Here is a 17,984-nt window from a genome sequence, read left to right on the forward strand (position 1 = left end):
TATCAATATATGATAGAACGTTCATGGTATGAGAGATCCAGATACGCAGAGGAGGGGAAACTTTTTCTTGCTAGAGCAATAGGGAAGAGCATGGAGACACTGATGCCTAAAATGGATCTTGAATCTGTGGAAATGGGAAAAACAGCATTCAGACAGAAGAAACTACATTAAAGAAAAAAATCACTAAATTACTAAAGCATAGGGAGGAGGCAGGAAAAAACACAGAATATGTCAAGAGCCCAGGCTTTGAGTTAACACGCCTGACTTCAAAGCCAACTTCTGCAACTAAGTAGCTGTGTGACCTTGACAATTCAGTTAACATCTCTGAACTTTAGTTTTCACATTTGTAAAATTGAGATAATACCATCAAGCTTAGAGTATTTTTGTGAGAAAATGGAGAATGTAAAGCACCTAGCCCAGTGACTGGCTCCCTGTGATCACTCAATAGATGAGAACTATTATTACAGTAGAGTTGGACTGGAGTACAGATGAAGTGTTACCCTCACCAATGCCATTTTTCCAATAGGAAGGAAGGCCAAAATGTATTGCATTTATTCTGCACTCCCTGAAAACATTCATCTGTTGCTCAACTTGAAAAATGAAGCTGAAAATGACTAGTCTTGTATTTGAAGCATAAAACACTGAAAATATGATGCATTGGTCTATCAGGCACAAGTTTGCTTTGAATATAGAAGGAATAAAAATATATGCGTGTCATATTTCTGTTGAGGATTATTTGTACTTATCCACTAGTATTTGTTTGTTTGTTTCTTTTGCAGTTGCTCCTACTATTCAGGAAATTAAATCTGGCACCGTGACCCCAGGACGCAGTGGCCTGATAAGATGCGAAGGTGCAGGTGTGCCGCCTCCAGCCTTTGAATGGTACAAAGGAGAGAAGAAGTAAGGACTTTGTGATTATTACTGTGTTCTAAGCACTTTGAGATAATGTGTTTGTTTTTCAGATACTTACTTTAGGCAATTTCTTTAACTGGCTTGAATGATTCTCAGCAGCCTCCTTTCCAGCAAGCAAACTGAAGGGGCCCATGTGGGAGGGATGAGTAGCTAATAGCATCCAGAAGAAATGTCCACTTTGGTTTGTGTGATCTCAGAAATGCCTGCAAATCCCCCATCACTGATGCATTTCATTTCTTCCCCTCCCTCCTGAAACACCACACCATTGCTCTTGCTGGCAACTCAGTTTATTTGGGAAGTAAACCAGCTCTTAAAGGACTTGAGTACAGCTTCCACAAGAGCACTTCAAAAGCAATAGGAATTGCTGTCTTTGCCTGGCTTCCTTGATACGCCTCAATCCTTTCACCTGCCTTATTCTCCCACAAGATAGTTTAACATTTTGTTGTATAGGACACTGTGTTTTAGAGATTCTGTCACTAAAGAGACTGTAGAGGAGATAAAATGCATGCCTACAGGACTAACCAATGGGATTTTAGGGTTGCTCTAATTTCAACTCTGTGTGATTACTCCCTTGAGAAGACCCAAAAATCTTGGCAAGAGCTACTGAATAAGATAAGACAGGACTTGACAACTTTCTCTTTACTTTCAGCCAGTAGGCTCATTCAGACCTCTTCAAATGCTGTTATCAAGCCAGCAAAAAAGTCACAGGATCCCTGTGGGTAAACTGGAGTCTATAATGCAGAGAAGAGGGAATTATCTATACTGTATAGATTCTGCATCAAAACTAGGGAGGAATATATTCAAGCAAATGCTAGGTTAAACTATATGGAATTCCCACTTTCAAAGTCAAAAAAGCCAAGTGTTGGCAATTCCATACTGTACAACATGTGTGTGTGTGTGTATATATGGCATATATACCATATATATCCTATATATACACACACATATATGTGTGTGTATATATATACCATATATATGGTTTACACACACACACACATAGAGAGAGAGAGTTTACATACTGTATTAGTCCGTTCTCATGCTGCTATAAAGAACTGCCCAAGACTGGGTAACTTATGAAGGAGAGAGGTTTAATTGACTCACAGTTCCACAGGACTAGGGAGGCCACAGGAAACTTACAGTCACAGTGGAAGGGGAAGCAAACACGTCCTTCTTCACTAGGCGGCAGAAGAGAGAAGTGCCGAACAAAAGGGGGAAAACTCCCTTATAAAACCTTCAGATCTTGTGTGAACTCACTCACTATCATGAGAACAGAATGGGGGAACTGCCCGCATGATCTAATCACAGCCCATGGCTCTCTCCCCCAACACATGGGGATTACAATTCAGATTAAATCCAGGATGAGATTTTGGGTGAGACACCTCCAAATGATATCATTTACTTATGTCATGGCTCATAATAAATTTCAGCTAAATATCTGAACAGAAAACTGGTGAAATTATATAAGGACTTAGATATTACCACAAAGGATAAGAATGTATGTGATACCAGCAGGTATTTTTTTTCTGGAACTGGAATGAAAAGATTTGTGGAAGACAATATCCCTTTTTACAATCAATCTTAATAATAAGGGAGAATATCCCCAGAACTGTCTCATTTCTTCTGACTGGTTTTGCCTAAAAAAATTTTTAGCTATTTTATATGCAACTTATTCTATAATTTGGGTTGTTCAATTTTTAAATTCTTTCTACTAATTTATATGCTTTTGCCAATTCTAAATTTGCCTTTTTGTAGCTTAGTAGAAGACTCCATATTTTTATATACTGAGAATTAGGTAAACTGGTCTGTGGTCACTCTCATTTCACCCTACAATATTGTACATCTGCCAATATAGCCTTTCTCAGATTTTGATAACCCAGGTTGAGAAGTTTCAGTTTGTAATTATCTATATGGACAAATATCCAGAAAAGTGGTTCTCAATCCTTTGTAAGTTATGGAACTCTTTGTTCACGTACAATCTTATTTGGAAGCCCAAGAAGTAATATTTATGAACACAGCACTTCTCTAGAAGATGCTGGGTAAATGGAGTCTCAATTCTACCTGTTCACAACCCTCCTATAAATTAGGACATCGTTGCAGGAGTCCCCCAAATCCCTGGTTCTCTACAAAACACTGTATAAATATCACTGACAGACTATTTTATGTACCTTTCAAAGTCACTTTTTAATTTGTGTCATTAATTTCTTAAAAGCTAACAATCAGAGCTTCTTTGTTAAAGGCCATTTTGTTTCCAATACTTTCTGAAGCAATGTCCTGGATTTTTTTTCTGCTCTCCCTTTTTCTCTTTTCTAAATTCAGCAACCATTGTCAAAAAAAGAAAAAAAAAATCCTACAATAATCCTCGGTCCACTTTCTTGGCCTATAGTAAATATAGAAAAGGGCCAATTGGTGCCCACAATCATAGCTTCAGTGATTTTTTTTTTTTTTTTTTTGTGCTGTGGAGATGGACTACAGCTTTTATTAGATTTTCAAAGGAGTTCAGAACCATTTGCTAAAAAGGAAAAAGTAGATTGATTTTCCCCAATCAATGTCCTCCCCAACACACTCACACACCTAGAAAAATGCAGCTGTGAAAATCAAATGCACTTGTGAAAGGCAAGCATATTTTCAGTTCAGAGTGAAGCATACATTTATCATCTTTAGGGATATATTTGAGGCAATATTCAAATTCTCAAATATCATGGTAATGATTAATTTCCTTTCAAAACTAAAGTAAAGCAAAGTTGAGCATACGCAGGGAGTAGGAAAGAGAAGGATTCTGGTTGCTGAATGGTTGCACTCACTATGTAGATTCACCATAAACGCCCAAGCCATTCAATTATTTACTTCATCAAAATCAAAAGCGATTCAGGGACGGTGCCTTACGCCTGTAATCCCAGCACTTTGGGAGGCAAAGATGGGTGGATCACGAGGTCATGAGATTCAGACCACCCTGGTCAACATGGTGAAACCCCATCTCTACTAAAAATAAAACAAATTAGCTGGGCATGGTGACAGGCACCTGTAGTCCCAGCTACTCAGGAGGCTGAGGCAGGAGAATCGCTTGAACCCGGGAGGCGGAAACTGCAGTGAGCCGAGATCATGCCACTACACTCCCGCCTGGAGACAGAGCAAGACTCTGTCTCAAAAAAATAAAAAAATGAAAAAATAAAAATAAATAAAGAGCTATCTATTTAGCAAGCACCTGCTGTTGGACAGGTAGTGTTCTAAGTTACTAATATTTACCCATTTTACTCTTTTTTTTTTTCTTTTTCTTTTTTTGAGACGGAGTCTCGCTCTGTCGCCCAGCCTGGAGTGCAATGGAGCGATCTCAGCTCACTGCAAGCTCCGCCTCCTGGGTTCACGCCATTCTCCCGCCTTAGCGTCCCGAGCAGCTGGGATTACAGGCGCCCACCACACGCCTGGCTAATTTTTTGTATTTTTAGTAGAGACGGGGTTTCACCGTGTTAGCCAGGATGGTCTCCATCTCCTGGCCTCATGATCAGCCCGCCTCCGCCTCCCAAAGTGCTGGGATTACAGGCGTGAGCCACCGCGCCTGGCTACCCATTTTACTCTTAAAACAAACCTGTAAGGTAAATATGATTCTTAACTTTTGCCTGAGGAAACCAAAGCATAGAATGCTTTTAAGTAATTTGCACAAGTTCATGCAGTTAGTGGCAGAACTGGGATTTAAACCCAGGAAGTCTTATAAATCTTCATGCAGAGTCTATGGGTTTAACCCCTATACTATGGCACCCAGTGTAGGTCAAGGCCCTTAAGAGTCTATCAAAACTTATTTGAAATGTCAATGTGAAATACCAAGACTAAAAGCATTCCAACTTGTTTACGGATTTGCAAAATAAGAAACTGCACGTACAAACACTCACTTATAATTTGCCAATTTATTTAGTCAAGAACACAGAAAAATTGAGTCAAGAGGAACACAGCAGAAACAGATACAGCATGTTTCAGAGTTGATTTCTTGACCTCTGAGGTCTTTAACTGGGAACATGAAGCTGTCAGAGACCCTGTCAGAGAGGAACAGAGTTTATCTCTGCATGATCTAGAGTTTTGTTTCCTAGAGACTGTTTTTTTTTTTTTTTATTTCAGGCTTACATAAATACTCAGAAATAACTTATATGATCACTTTACTTCTATGTGAGAGAATGTTTATAAATATTCATTTATCTTAAATCAAGATCTTCAAAACCAGCTCTTCATCCAGATAAACATAAACAAATAAACACAAATGAAAAACAGAGGCAGTGCCTGAACATCCATAGCCCTATCTCTGCCTGCAGTTCTTCAACATCCTGTAAAGTCCATTTCTGTGTGCTAACAACAATCAGCTTAAAACCCCTTAAAAGAAAGACTGTAAAATTAAGCACAATTTAAAGAAAAGAAAGAAATATATAGTTACTGAGGAAAAAAAACACTTTCCAGTTTCTTTGAATTCTTTTATCTCATTTATTGTTCAGACCTCTGTGAGATAAGATTTACTGTCATCAATTTACTGTTGAAAAAACTGAGGCACAAGAGACTTAACCTGAAGAGCATTCAGCTTTGCATGACCATCAAGACATTTTAGATGTGATAACCTCTCGACCCATGTTCTTTCCCTTGTTTCTGATGCCACTATTAGTTATCTATTGCTAGGTAACAAATTAACCCAAAACTTAGCAGCTAAAACCAATAAGCACTAACTATCTCAAGCAGCCTGTGTGGGTCAGGAATCCAGGAGCAGTTTGGCTGGATGGTTATCACTCAGTGTCTCTCATAAGATTGCAGTCAAGATGTCACCTGGTGCTACTCATCTGAAGGCTTGACTGGGGCTGGAGAGTCTGCTTCCAAGATGACTGACCCACACACCAAGCAAGTAGTGCTAGTTATTGGCAGATGGACTCAGTTAATTGCCACGTGGATGTCCCCACAGGTAACGGGCTTCATCCAGTATTAGTGATCCAGGAGAGAGCTAGATAGAAGCTGCCATGTCCTTTATAACCTAGTTTCAAAAGTCATACTCTCTCATATCCGTAATATATTATTAACTACATGGGGAAACCTTATTCAATGTGATTTCACGTCATCAAAAGCATTTGCTAAATGGGACTTTGGATGCCCTGAAATTGTCAATGTGAGAGGGGACAGCACAGGGACATAAATATCAAGAGGTGAAAGTCATCTGATGCCATCTTCAAAAATGGCTCCCACACTATCTCTCTCATGCATGATCTAAGTATTTTTTATATTAGAAATATTAGTCATTTGGTTTTTAGTTTATTCCACCATGAGAGTGACTAATGTTATATACCAGTTATTAAAATATTACCTCTTAGGATAAGATAGTCATTTTTTATCATCACAGTTTATTTCAGCACACCTGGAATGAGGAGTATCAATGGACTTAATTTTACTCTGTATTTATTTAAGCCTTGGGAAAATTAGAGTTATAAACAGAGCCAAATATTTAAACATTTTTCCTTAATAATATAGAAGGTTGTTAAGTAGAAATATACTCTTTATATGCATATGCAGTGAAAAGACAATTTCAGAACATCCAAAGTATCATTAAGCAAATGTTTTTGGTGATATGAAATTCAATTAATCTATTGTTTGAGAATAGTACGTTCATTTAGGATTAAGGCTAAAAGCATGAATTGTAATATACTAGTATTTCAGTAGGTATTGCTAAAACGTGGATCTGTATTACTTTGTGAAGATGATATTGCCATCTTGTCTTAGATGAGAATTTTGTTATTTTGTCTGCAGCTTTGAATTCCCTCCTCTTTTTCTAGATTACCTTAAATTCAAGCCTGAGGTCTAGAAATACATGCTTTCTGATTTCTCATGACCATTTTAACTGCTCTAGGCAAAAGCGCAGGCTTTTAGGCAACTGATATGTTAGCTTGATTTAGTCATTCCACAATGTATACATATATGAAAACACCACATTATACCCTATACATATATAAAGTTATTAGTCAATTAAAAATAAAATATTAAATAAGTGAATAGATTTTTAAAATAATATTTTACTTACTTTTCTTGTTTTTAGGTAAAGGGCTAATTGTAAAAATGCTTTTTTGGAATTTTTTAGCTGCAACAGTATTTCTTTCCTATTCCTCTATTGTAATTTAATATAGGTATGAAAACGTTGCAAATGAGGTACATATAAATTACTCCCAGGAATGAAAAAGAAGTATATAATAAAACATTAATATTTTAAATGTATTAGTTTAAAAGCTGTGTACCTAAAAAATGGAAAGTTTTGCATTTGGCAGTGTGGGGCCTATAATATCTTGACTTTTAAGCACATATTTCAAACTTTAGCCTATTCACTTTTAAGTCATTCCTTATAACGCTGCTATAGAAAAAAAAAATGTGATGATCTTTATCATTTTGCCCTGGCAAGAAGGGTTAGTTATCTATGTGCATAAAAGATGCATGCATAGACACGTACAAAATGTATGCAGGTACCAATCAAGAGATAGGAAAATACCTAAAGTCAACCATGCAGAAATATGCCATGTTCACTTTATACAGAGGCATGGTGGCCTTTTCAGTAAGGTTAATATTAAGTTTCACTTTAGATAATGATTATTTTTCATTCTGGATTTTACAGTGGTAACGTGAACTTGAGAAATCATAATAGGGTAATGACCATTCCTCTCCTCTTTTCTATTCTAAATATTTACTACCTGATTGTCTAAGCAGGCTATAAATTTTATGTGAGTATTCACATTGCTGCAGGACTTCTCCCCTTCTTATATTTTTGAGGAAACCAACAAAATGAGTTAAAAGTTTTTTGTATGTAGGAAAATTTTGATTCCCCTTTCTTTACTGTTTTCATGCAATTTATTTATGTCAAAATTATGAATACATTACATTTGCATAGCAAATTATGATTTTCAAGGCTTTATTATGTGTGGTGACTTTGCAAAATGTTCACATTAATTCACTTACATAGAGTCAATTCTTAAGCATGGGGTGCTACATGAGAAAGAGAGGAAGAGAGAAAAAGCTAGATAGCACATGTAATTAAATGGCATGACTTGTTACTCTACTGCTTCAAAAATACATACCATGGGAGATATGAACCTGGCTGCTCCTTCAATTGGTCTTCTTCATTCCCATATATCTCTGATAAGGTGAGCATCTCTCTATCTTTTTTATTATACTTTATGTTCTAGGGTACATGTGCACAACGTGTGGCTTTGTTACATATGTATGCAAGTGCCATGTTGCTGTGCTGCACCCATTAACTCATCATTTACATTAGGTATATCTCCTAATGCTATCCCTCCCCCCTCCCCCTACCACACAGCAGGCCCCTGTGTGTAATGTTCCCCTTCCTGTGTCCAAGTGTTCTCATTGTTCAATTCCCATCTATGAGTGAGAACATGCAGTGTTTGGTTTTCTGTTCTTGCAACAGTTTGCGGAGGATGATGGTTTCCAGCTGCATCCCTGTCCCTACAAAGGATATGAACTCATCCTTTTTTATGACTGCATAGTATTCCATGGTGTATATGTGCCACATTTTCTTAATCCAGTCTGTCACTGATGTACATTTGGGTTGATTCCAAGTCTTTGCTATTGTGAATAGTGCAGCAATAAACCTACGTGTGCATGTGTCTTTGTAGCAGCATGATTTATAATCCTTTGGGTATATACCCAGTAATGGGATGGCTGGATCAAATGGTATTTCTAGTTCTAGATCCTTGAGAAATTGCCACACTGTCTTCCACAATGGTTAAACCAGTTTACAGTCCCAGCAACAGTGTAAAAGTGTTCCTGTTTCTCCACATCCTCTCTAGCATCTGTTGCTTCCTGACTTTTTAATGATCGCCATCCTAACTGGTGTGAGCGTCTCTCTATTTTTAATGAGGTTTCAAAGTTGAAAATGTTTGTTTAATGGAACACAGCTCTGAAACAAAGCCAACTACTATATCTAGTGCCCACTTATCAACAGTGATATAAAGCAGGGGTCAGCAACATTTTTTAAAACATATATTTCTATGAGTAAAATACAAAATTTAGCAAAAACTAACAATATTTCCATACCAATTTTTACTTATGGTTATGCATTTCTGAACTAGTGTATTCATGTATTAAATGACCTGTGACAGAGAAAATTTTTTAAATGAGTTAAGAATACAATACAAATGGACCTTCTGTTATTTTTTTCTCACACTCCAACTAGTCATTTTATTTCTATTTTAAGATACTTGCTTTCCATTTTGAAAACTATGGTAAAGTATAGTAGTTTGAAACAAGGAAGTTTAAGGAATTTTCAAGATTCATTTTCACGACATGCAAGTTTACCTTATATGCTGACTTCGCTATCTTATAACACATATTTTACAACTCACTACGTACTATCTTACTCATTCCTTGTATAACTCTAACCAGATTAATATGATAATAAAAACTGTATCTTTTGAAGGTGAAATGACTTGAAGGAAAGCACAGACCTAATTTCCAGACTCGTATGTCAGGATATCTCTCTTCTAGATTTTATATTACAACTTTGATTATTCAGAAGGGACTAGAAGTATATTCTGTTTCTCTTTTACTTTTATGTTATCATTCACAAGGTGGTTCTTACCACAGTAGGCAGTTATGTGTTTTGATTTAGAAGAATACTAGAAATAACCTTATTACTATTTCAGATTAAAAGTGGTCTTCTCTTCTAACTTCAGATTTCATTTCTTCATTCACCTGTGAGATAATTTGAAAAGTTTCAATTTTTCATTTATCTGTGAGATAAATTGAAAAGGAAAGAAAAGTTCCTGAATTGAATAAACTTGCATTTCTAGTGTTATCTCATTATTATATTTCACTATGTAGTATTATGTTGTTTTTTTATTTATTTCATTTGATGATATTTCTTTTAATAACCAATGTGGTCTCAGTACAACTCTCACTATGTTTGTGATGACTTTAACATTCAAGACCAGAGATTTAAATAAGTATATGAAATAACTGAAAGCATTTCAACTACTGGGATCTGAAGAGCACATGCCCATGTGAGACACATATTATTATATTGAAAACACTGGGTCAGTCAAACAAGGATGAAAGTGGGCCACCTCCAGTTTGCATCCTGTGACTTAGAGTGTAGGACTTGTCATAAAAATCAGCAAAATGAAATAAGTACTAAGTAAGAAAATTTTCAGGGAACCCTAAGCCAAGTCCTGAGAAAGTGCACAGTAAGAGCCCATTCAATTCAAATAAAAGGATTACAGCATACTTCAGGGTAAATGTAGATTTTTTTGCTGGATGCCAAAGGATGAGCAGCATGTCCAAACATTCCACGGAGTTAAGAATAATCATGGGCAAGAGAAGAACATGATCAATGTCATGTAAGCATTATGCAGAAGGCTTTTAAATGTCCTGGTGTGCAGGATACGAAATCAAGTATAACAGGAGTTAGGGCTGGAAAGGCACCTAAGGGAAAGACTTGGAGGGTCTTAAATGTTACAAGGCATTTGGACTGGATTCCAGAGGTGTTGGGAAGCTATTGAGGGGATTTTCAAGAGTTCTAAAACAATCTAGTCTCTTTTTTGTGTGTGGCAGTAGTTTAATTTAATTAATTTATTTATTCATTTTAGATTCAGCAGGTACATGTGTAAGGCTGTTATATGTGTATGTTGCATTATGGTGAGATTTGGGTTTCTAGGGTACCCAACACCCAACTAGTGAACATTGTACCCAATAAGTAATTTTTCATCCCTCACTCCTCTCCCACCCTCCCCACTTTTAGAATCCTCAGTGTCTATTGTTTCCATTTTTATGTCCATGTGTACCCATTTTTTAACTCCCACTTATAAGTGAGAATGCAGTATTTGATTTTCTGTTTCTGAGTTATTTCACTTAGGATAATGGCGTATAACTGCATCCATGCTGCTGCAAAGGGCATGATTTTATTCTTTATATGGCTGCATAGTATTTCACTGAATATATGTGCCACATTTTCTTTATCCAATCAACCATTGACAGATGCTTCAATTGATTCCATGACTTTGCTATTGTGAATACTGCTATGATAAACATACAAGTGCAAGTGACTTTTTAAAGTAATTATTTGTTTTCCTCTGGTAGTGGAATTGCTGGGCCAAATAGTAACTCTGTTTTTATTTATTTGAGGTATCTCCATAGTGTTTTCCATGGAAGTTGAACTAATTTACATTTCTACCAGCCATGTACAAGCATACACTTTTCTCCACATCCACACCAACATCTGTTGTTTTTTTGACTTTTTAATAATAGCCATTCTGACTGGTGTGAGATGGTATCTCACTGTGGTTTTAATTTGCATTTCTCTGATGATTAGTGAAGCTGAGCATTTTGTGTATGCTTGCTGGCAGCTTGTATGTCTTCACAAAATATTTCTTAGAGTAGTTGGGAGAAATGAATGGGAAAGTTTAAATATGGCCTAGAGTACTGGATATGCAATTAAAAAGCAAGAGAGAAGAAAGGTAGTATTTGCCTATTTCAGTGACTAATTGGATATAAAGAAAGGAAAATTTGAACACAATTCTGTTTTCCATCTAGACAACAAGACAAAAGTGAAGCCACTGGCTGAGGCTGGACCACAAGAAAAAGGTTTGGGAGGGCCCACACTTAGTTCGGTTTGGGACATACTAGAATCAAGAAGTTAGTACTGCACATGCAGAGTCTGCCCATAAACAGCTGGAATTACTTCGTGTTTTAAAAATGCATGATGATCTTTCTAAAATAAATAATTGATCTTAGACTTTATGCATGAAGCCTGTCAGTGTTTCTTCACTGTCCCTGGAATAAAATCCTAATAACAGGGAGTGGTATATAGGTTTCATCACGTTCTGGCCCCTGTATTATTCTCTGCCTATGAATCTTGCCATTCTACCCTCACACAACAGGAGCTGTAGCTATCCTGAAATATTTCCATTCCCAGACTGTGACATGAGCTCTCTCTTTCAGGCCTCTTCAAATGTTGGCTCCTTCGTTTGTAAGCTCCTTCCACACACATACCCATTCCTGGCTGCCTTTGCCTGGCAGCCTTCCACTACCTAGTCCTTTAGTCTCCGTGGGGATGTCACCTTCTCCAGGAAAGCTACCACAACAAGCTTTTTTCTACCTGGGGAGGGAGCTCTTCAAACGTACCCTCATGGACTCATATCTAACAAGCACTTATTACACTAAACACAACTTATTATTTTACTTTTTCATCTCCCCTGCTAAGCTCTAATCTACCTGGAAATGAGGATTCTGCCTTGTTCACTATCATGTCCCCAACACATATCATGGTATTTGGCATGAATGATACACTCTGTTGGAAGACTGCATTATAACCTTTTACTAAATATAAAATAGAGCCATTCTTATTTTAACACACTTTCAAATTGGTGAGAGACTATTAGTACAAATGAATCCTGTCACCTTAGATTGCAGGACATTGTAAACCCCATACACGATTAGAGAAAGGAAGCTGATTTCTGTTGCTCAATTCTGGCTTCTCAGGATTTTTTCTTTGTGAATATAGTTTCTGAGAAATGGTTGTGTTGTTATATTATGGGGTAATATTTTACATTAAAGTCATGGGCATATTGATATTAGAAAAATAGTTTAAGTGGTGGGGAGAAATCCAGTCATAGGTCAGGTTGTCAGGGATACAGGAACTCACAGCAGTCAGGGAGGCTTGACATCTGTACTGTAGCCATTGTTTATTTAATGTAGGGTTAAAAGGGAATATCCTCCCATGCGAATCAAACTGTCACAAGGAAAGCAGCCCAAAGGTCTCTAATCTAAAAGTATTAATTTCATTAAAATTGATAAAGTAAACAAGACATACATTTTAAATAGCTTAATAAAGTCTAGATTCATTAAAGTGTCTAATATATTATAATAACATTAATTTATTCAAATGCACAACTAAAGATAGATACCCCTTGGGGCTAAGACAGTGATGCATGATATTCTTCAGCCTGTTCCTAGGAATAAATGATATCATATTGTTTTCAAGCCTAAAGTATCAAGCAGCACATAAACCAGTAGGTTGCCATAGCAGCATATTCACATAAATTTTCATTTCTCTCTGGTATCTAGCAGTTCTTGCTCCTCCTCCTCCCTTTCACTTTTCTTTTTTGTTAAATCTGTGAAAAGCTTAGATGAGATTGATGATGCACATGTAATTGATACTGAGTTTGGCACATCTTGAAATCATGATGCCATGATCTTTTCAGTCACTCTCCTAGATCTTTTCTTTAAAAATAATTTCCTGAATGCTCAATATTTAATATTTTTCTGCCAGCTGAGAGGAAATGTATCTGTTCTAAGAAACAGACTCTATCATTGAACAATAACACCTATCATAATCTAGTGCCTACTGCATTTGGCATATATGTGCATAAATATTACACATTAAATATTTTTCAAAACATTTTAACATTAACACTTTGTGATTGGCTTCATTTTTCCCATTTCACAGATGAAAAAACTAAGAATTACAAAAATATAAAAACAAAATTCATTCAGACAAGCACGCAACAATTACTCTATGCCTATTAACTATCTACCACTATAGTGCATGCTTAGAATACAATGAATAACAAAATCAACCTGGAACCTCCTCTAACAGAGTTTTACTCTAATAAGGAAGATGGACATTAATCAAAAATCACACAAATGTATGAAAACTTAAAACTGGAATGATGTTAGAAAAAGAAGTATTTGATGTTATGATGATGATTTGGCCAAGCCAAGCAGAATACAGTAACCTCATACCATCACTAGAACTTGAACTTTAGAGAGAATTTTAGAATTACTCTAAAATGCTGCTTTCTTGTCATTTGGATAGGTTGCATTTTTCTTCCATTCTTGACTATATTCTTCATATACACCGTGAGGAGGGACTTTCTTCCATCCAAATATTTAGTGAACCTCGAGGAAGAAAAACAAACAGTAATTGATACTGAGAGTGTGTGTATGTTGGAGAGAGTTTGAGCAGGGAAGGAGGGGAGAACCTATTGTACGTTTCTCATTTCAGGCTGCAAGAAGCCTGGGAGGCTGACTATGGGAAGCTGGACACAGCTGCTCTAACAGGCTGCACTGAAAGACATGACTAAGCCCCAAATACATAGTCAAGAGGCTTCTGGTCCAGAGATATATCCAGATAACATTTTTTTGTTGTTGCTAATTTTTTACCCATTAGACTCACCTCTTGGATCAAACCTGGCTTTCCAGTCCTGGGAGCCACATACCACTTGGCTATTTAGCTCTCTTGGTTTCATTCCCTGGCTTGACTCAATTTTCTTGAAGTACCCATGATTTCTGATTTATCTCTCCAAACTTAGATACAATATCCTGGTTTCTACTTAGCGATTTGAATGTCAGTTGCTACTTTGGGAGGGCACCAGTAGTCAGAGGACCTATACTTAAATCTTGATTCTGCCACTTATCAGATGGTGCAAGATAAATTAACCTAATCATCTTAAATGTCTGTTTTCTCACCTATAAAATGGGACTAATAATAACTACCTCCTAGGATTGCTGTGAAGATTTGTTGATATGTACATTTCAACATGCTTAAAGTTTTCTGTGTGTCAATTTTTCACACTCATAACAACAAGCATTATTGTGTACAATGCTGAATTTTTTTTTTTTAATTTTGAGATGGAGTCTCACTCTGTCGCCCAGGCTGGAGTGAAGTGGCACGATCTCGGCTCATTGCAACCTCTGCCTCCTGGGTTCAAGCAATTCTCCTGCCTCAGCCTCCTAGGTAGCTGGGATTACAGGCTCCCACTGGGATTACCACGCCCGGCTAATTTTTATATTTTTATTAGAAGCATGGTTTCACCATGTTGGCCAGGCTGGTCTTAAACTCCTGACCTCAAGTGATCCACCTGCCTTGGCCTCCCAAAGTGCTGGGATTACAGGCGTGAGCCACCATGCCTGGCCACAATGCTGAAAATTTTTAGTGTGAGATTACTTCAACCATAAATGTATTGAGAACAGATAAAATGTCCCACTTACATAAAGCATTGCTGGTCACACTGAAAAGACTAGAAATACAGTCTGATTCAGAGCCTAGACACACACACACACACACACACACACACACAGAAAGAGAGACATGTGTGTGTGTGTGTGTGTGTGTGTGTGTGTGTGTGTGTGTGTATCTGTATATATATATATATTACTCCATCCTTGAGAAAGGCATTATGAGATGTGTTGTGGAAGGGACCTGTATGCTATCTTAATGTCATCTTCAGATTTTCAGATAGAACTAAGGTCCTTGAGATAATAACTATGTCATATTTTTCCTCTATGGTTCCTAAGTCTCTTTCAGCATAGAAGGCATTTAATCATAATTTGATAACCAAATAAAACCTCATTTCTGTTAAGTCCATATAAGAATTCTACCATCACTCATGACTTTTTCTAAATCTTTCTCTTTTGTTTTAATTTGAGCTGTATCTTTAGTTCACACAACATCTTGGAATTCTGCAAGCCTACAGTCCATTGCTGACATTAACATTCCTTGTCTTCATAAATAAAACTTTTATGATTCAAGGGTTAACTTCCCCCACCATCTAATAGCAAAGATTGATTAATAAGACCATATTAACCTGCCCACTCATATAAAGTGAATTCCAGTCTCTACAAGATTTATCATTATTTGAGAATGCCTCCCTCGCTCTTATTCCAAGTTGTTCTAATATTTAAAATGTTGTCTGATACTTCTTAATATATATTTCCTACATTAGAAATGAAGTCTTTCTGTGGCTGTTTTCATCTGCAAGTTGGTTTCTCTAGAGATATCTGTTGTTATTCCTGACCTGGAAAGACAGAGAGTGAACAATAGTCTTAAAATGTGGATTGAGGATGGATTTATATATAAAATGAATGAGGTCCAGTGTGGCTGCTCCATTTATTAATATTTTTGCAATCTTAGCAATCGGTGCTGATGGCTATGTGGTCAGTTTTTGGGGGTGATGTTGCTGCAGGCTCTCTTCTGGTGGTCCCAGATAGCTGCCGCCTGGAGGGAGGTTATGATTGTAAAGTTTGTGTCCATTTTACGAGTAAGAAATATGAGTATCCCTAGTTATCAGCAGGCTTTCCATGTGCTACTTCTGACTGACACTAGAAAATATAAGGGACTATTCTAATTCAGAAGTAGTTAGTGGATTGGGCTGTGTCACTTATGAGCTGACAGCATCTGCTAGCAAAGCAAAGAGCCTGCAGTTCACAGATTTACGAGGCATTGGCAAAAGCCAGAAAGGAGAAGAGGAGTGAGAGTTATGGTTCTCAATGTGAAGCAAACTTCCATTGGTGTCAGAGAGTAGAGGACAGCAGGGTCCACAGAAATAGAAGGATCTTATAACTATCTTCCCTATGATAAAAACTCAATGAAGAAAACTGACCAGGTATTTCCAAGTAGGCACCATATAGTACTGATCTATGCTGAAGAAATGGATGCCATATTTAACTCCGAGCTCCATGGAATTTGTTTGTCCTTTTTTTTTTTTTTTTTTTTTTTTTGGCAAGGAGGGGCAGATTTCAACAGGGGCTATAAGAAAGCATATTTCTTGTATAATCTAACTCAATATAAGAATGATTCTTTTTACAGAAACAAAGTTGTAGACAATCATATTAGAACAAATCAATTATGTAAACAAAAACGTCATCAATTAGAGAGCTCTTTTATCATTATTTGGTTTTAGTCAAGGAGTGAATCACATTAGGGTCATACAGGCTGGAGTTTCAAGGTGTGGCTCAAATTTATACAACCAGTAATTAAGGGTAGACACGTTCATATTAACAAGGTCCCCACTGTGACTGAAATACCCTTCTGTTGTAAACACCCTTTTATGTGCTGGATTCTTCTCCTTGGCTCTGACCTTCTCAAGCACAGAGATCATGGGTTGCCCAGTCTTGTCCCTAGTCACTCAGCCAGCATAGAGCTCATCTTTGTAGCAAATTAATGAATATTTTCAGAATTGATTTGAATAATTGAGAAAGCCCATCTTCATACCCCAGAACTCTGCAGGAAAATCACAAAAGTACACTCTCTATAGACATATACACCATATCAGAAGTCACTCTCTCACAAAGTCAGCTTTGCAAAAAGTCCTTCATCCAACCATCTACCAGATGAAGAGAGGTTTTCATGTGGTGTTTGAGGAGTCAGCACTTCTAAAACACACAACTACAGAAGAAAGTAAGCTTTAGATTTCTCTAGTAATTTCAGAAAAGTAGCTTTCCCTAGAGGGAAGAAAATTCCCTCAGGGAATGTAGTTTTCTTTTTATTGGCCATAATAACCTGCCTGACTGATCTGAGTAGCAGGTGTTGGAGCACTAATGCTCCACTCTGGTAAGGATGCACATGGTACTGCTGGCCAGAAGCCCAAAATGGGCCCACACATACAGAGTATGGATGTGCTGCATGATTCAGCAACATCTGTGGCTGTGCCTTCAGATACATTTAAGGGCAGGGAACTGGAAGCTAATTCACCCAGAAAGACAGCCATAAGGAACATAAGCATATAGTGTCATAGAGTATCTGAATTTACTTCCTCAAGTCTTTCCCCTGGGTCTAGCCAGTTGAAAGCTCTGGTTAATTTCTCTCTCAACTCTTCAGCAGGAAAATTGTCCTGGTTTTGGTCAATGAAGCACAACAGGGATTTAGTAGTCTGGGGAGTTTCTGAGTCCTCTGGAGAATGTGTCTATAATAAAGATGTGGGTGAATTGATTTAAGTCATAATGCCGAAACTTGCAAGTCAATGAAAGTGTTTTTTCACAGAGCATATATACTGATTAGTTAAAAATAAAGTTGTTAATGTGATGCAGAAAAATATATAATAATGACTATGGGAATTTAGCATAAATGTTGGTAGGCTTGAAATATGAGACAGAAGAATAAAAACTGCCATATCCATGATATTTTATGCCCTATTATCTTATGTCAGAGTTGGAGATCATTAAATTTATTGCTCAAGCTAAAGCTTGTTCAATGTTTATTTAACTCAAAGTTTTATTAATCTGATTAAAGTTTGCATTGGGGTAAGCCAAATTCAGCTATTACATGAAATATA

General features: G+C 37.0%; 1 protein-coding gene across 1 annotated transcript in view; it reads left to right on the forward strand.

Moving 5' to 3' along the window:
• Positions 1-17,984, forward strand: part of NEGR1 (neuronal growth regulator 1) — an 885,521-nt gene that overhangs the window by 683,653 nt on the left and 183,884 nt on the right. The window contains 1 exon segment of the mRNA NM_001261637.1: positions 780-900. Within this exon segment, the coding sequence (NP_001248566.1) occupies positions 780-900 (121 nt within the window).

The sequence above is a fragment of the Macaca mulatta genome, chromosome 1, assembly GCF_049350105.2.
Source record: "Macaca mulatta isolate MMU2019108-1 chromosome 1, T2T-MMU8v2.0, whole genome shotgun sequence".
In the NCBI taxonomy this organism is placed as follows: domain Eukaryota; kingdom Metazoa; phylum Chordata; class Mammalia; order Primates; family Cercopithecidae; genus Macaca; species Macaca mulatta.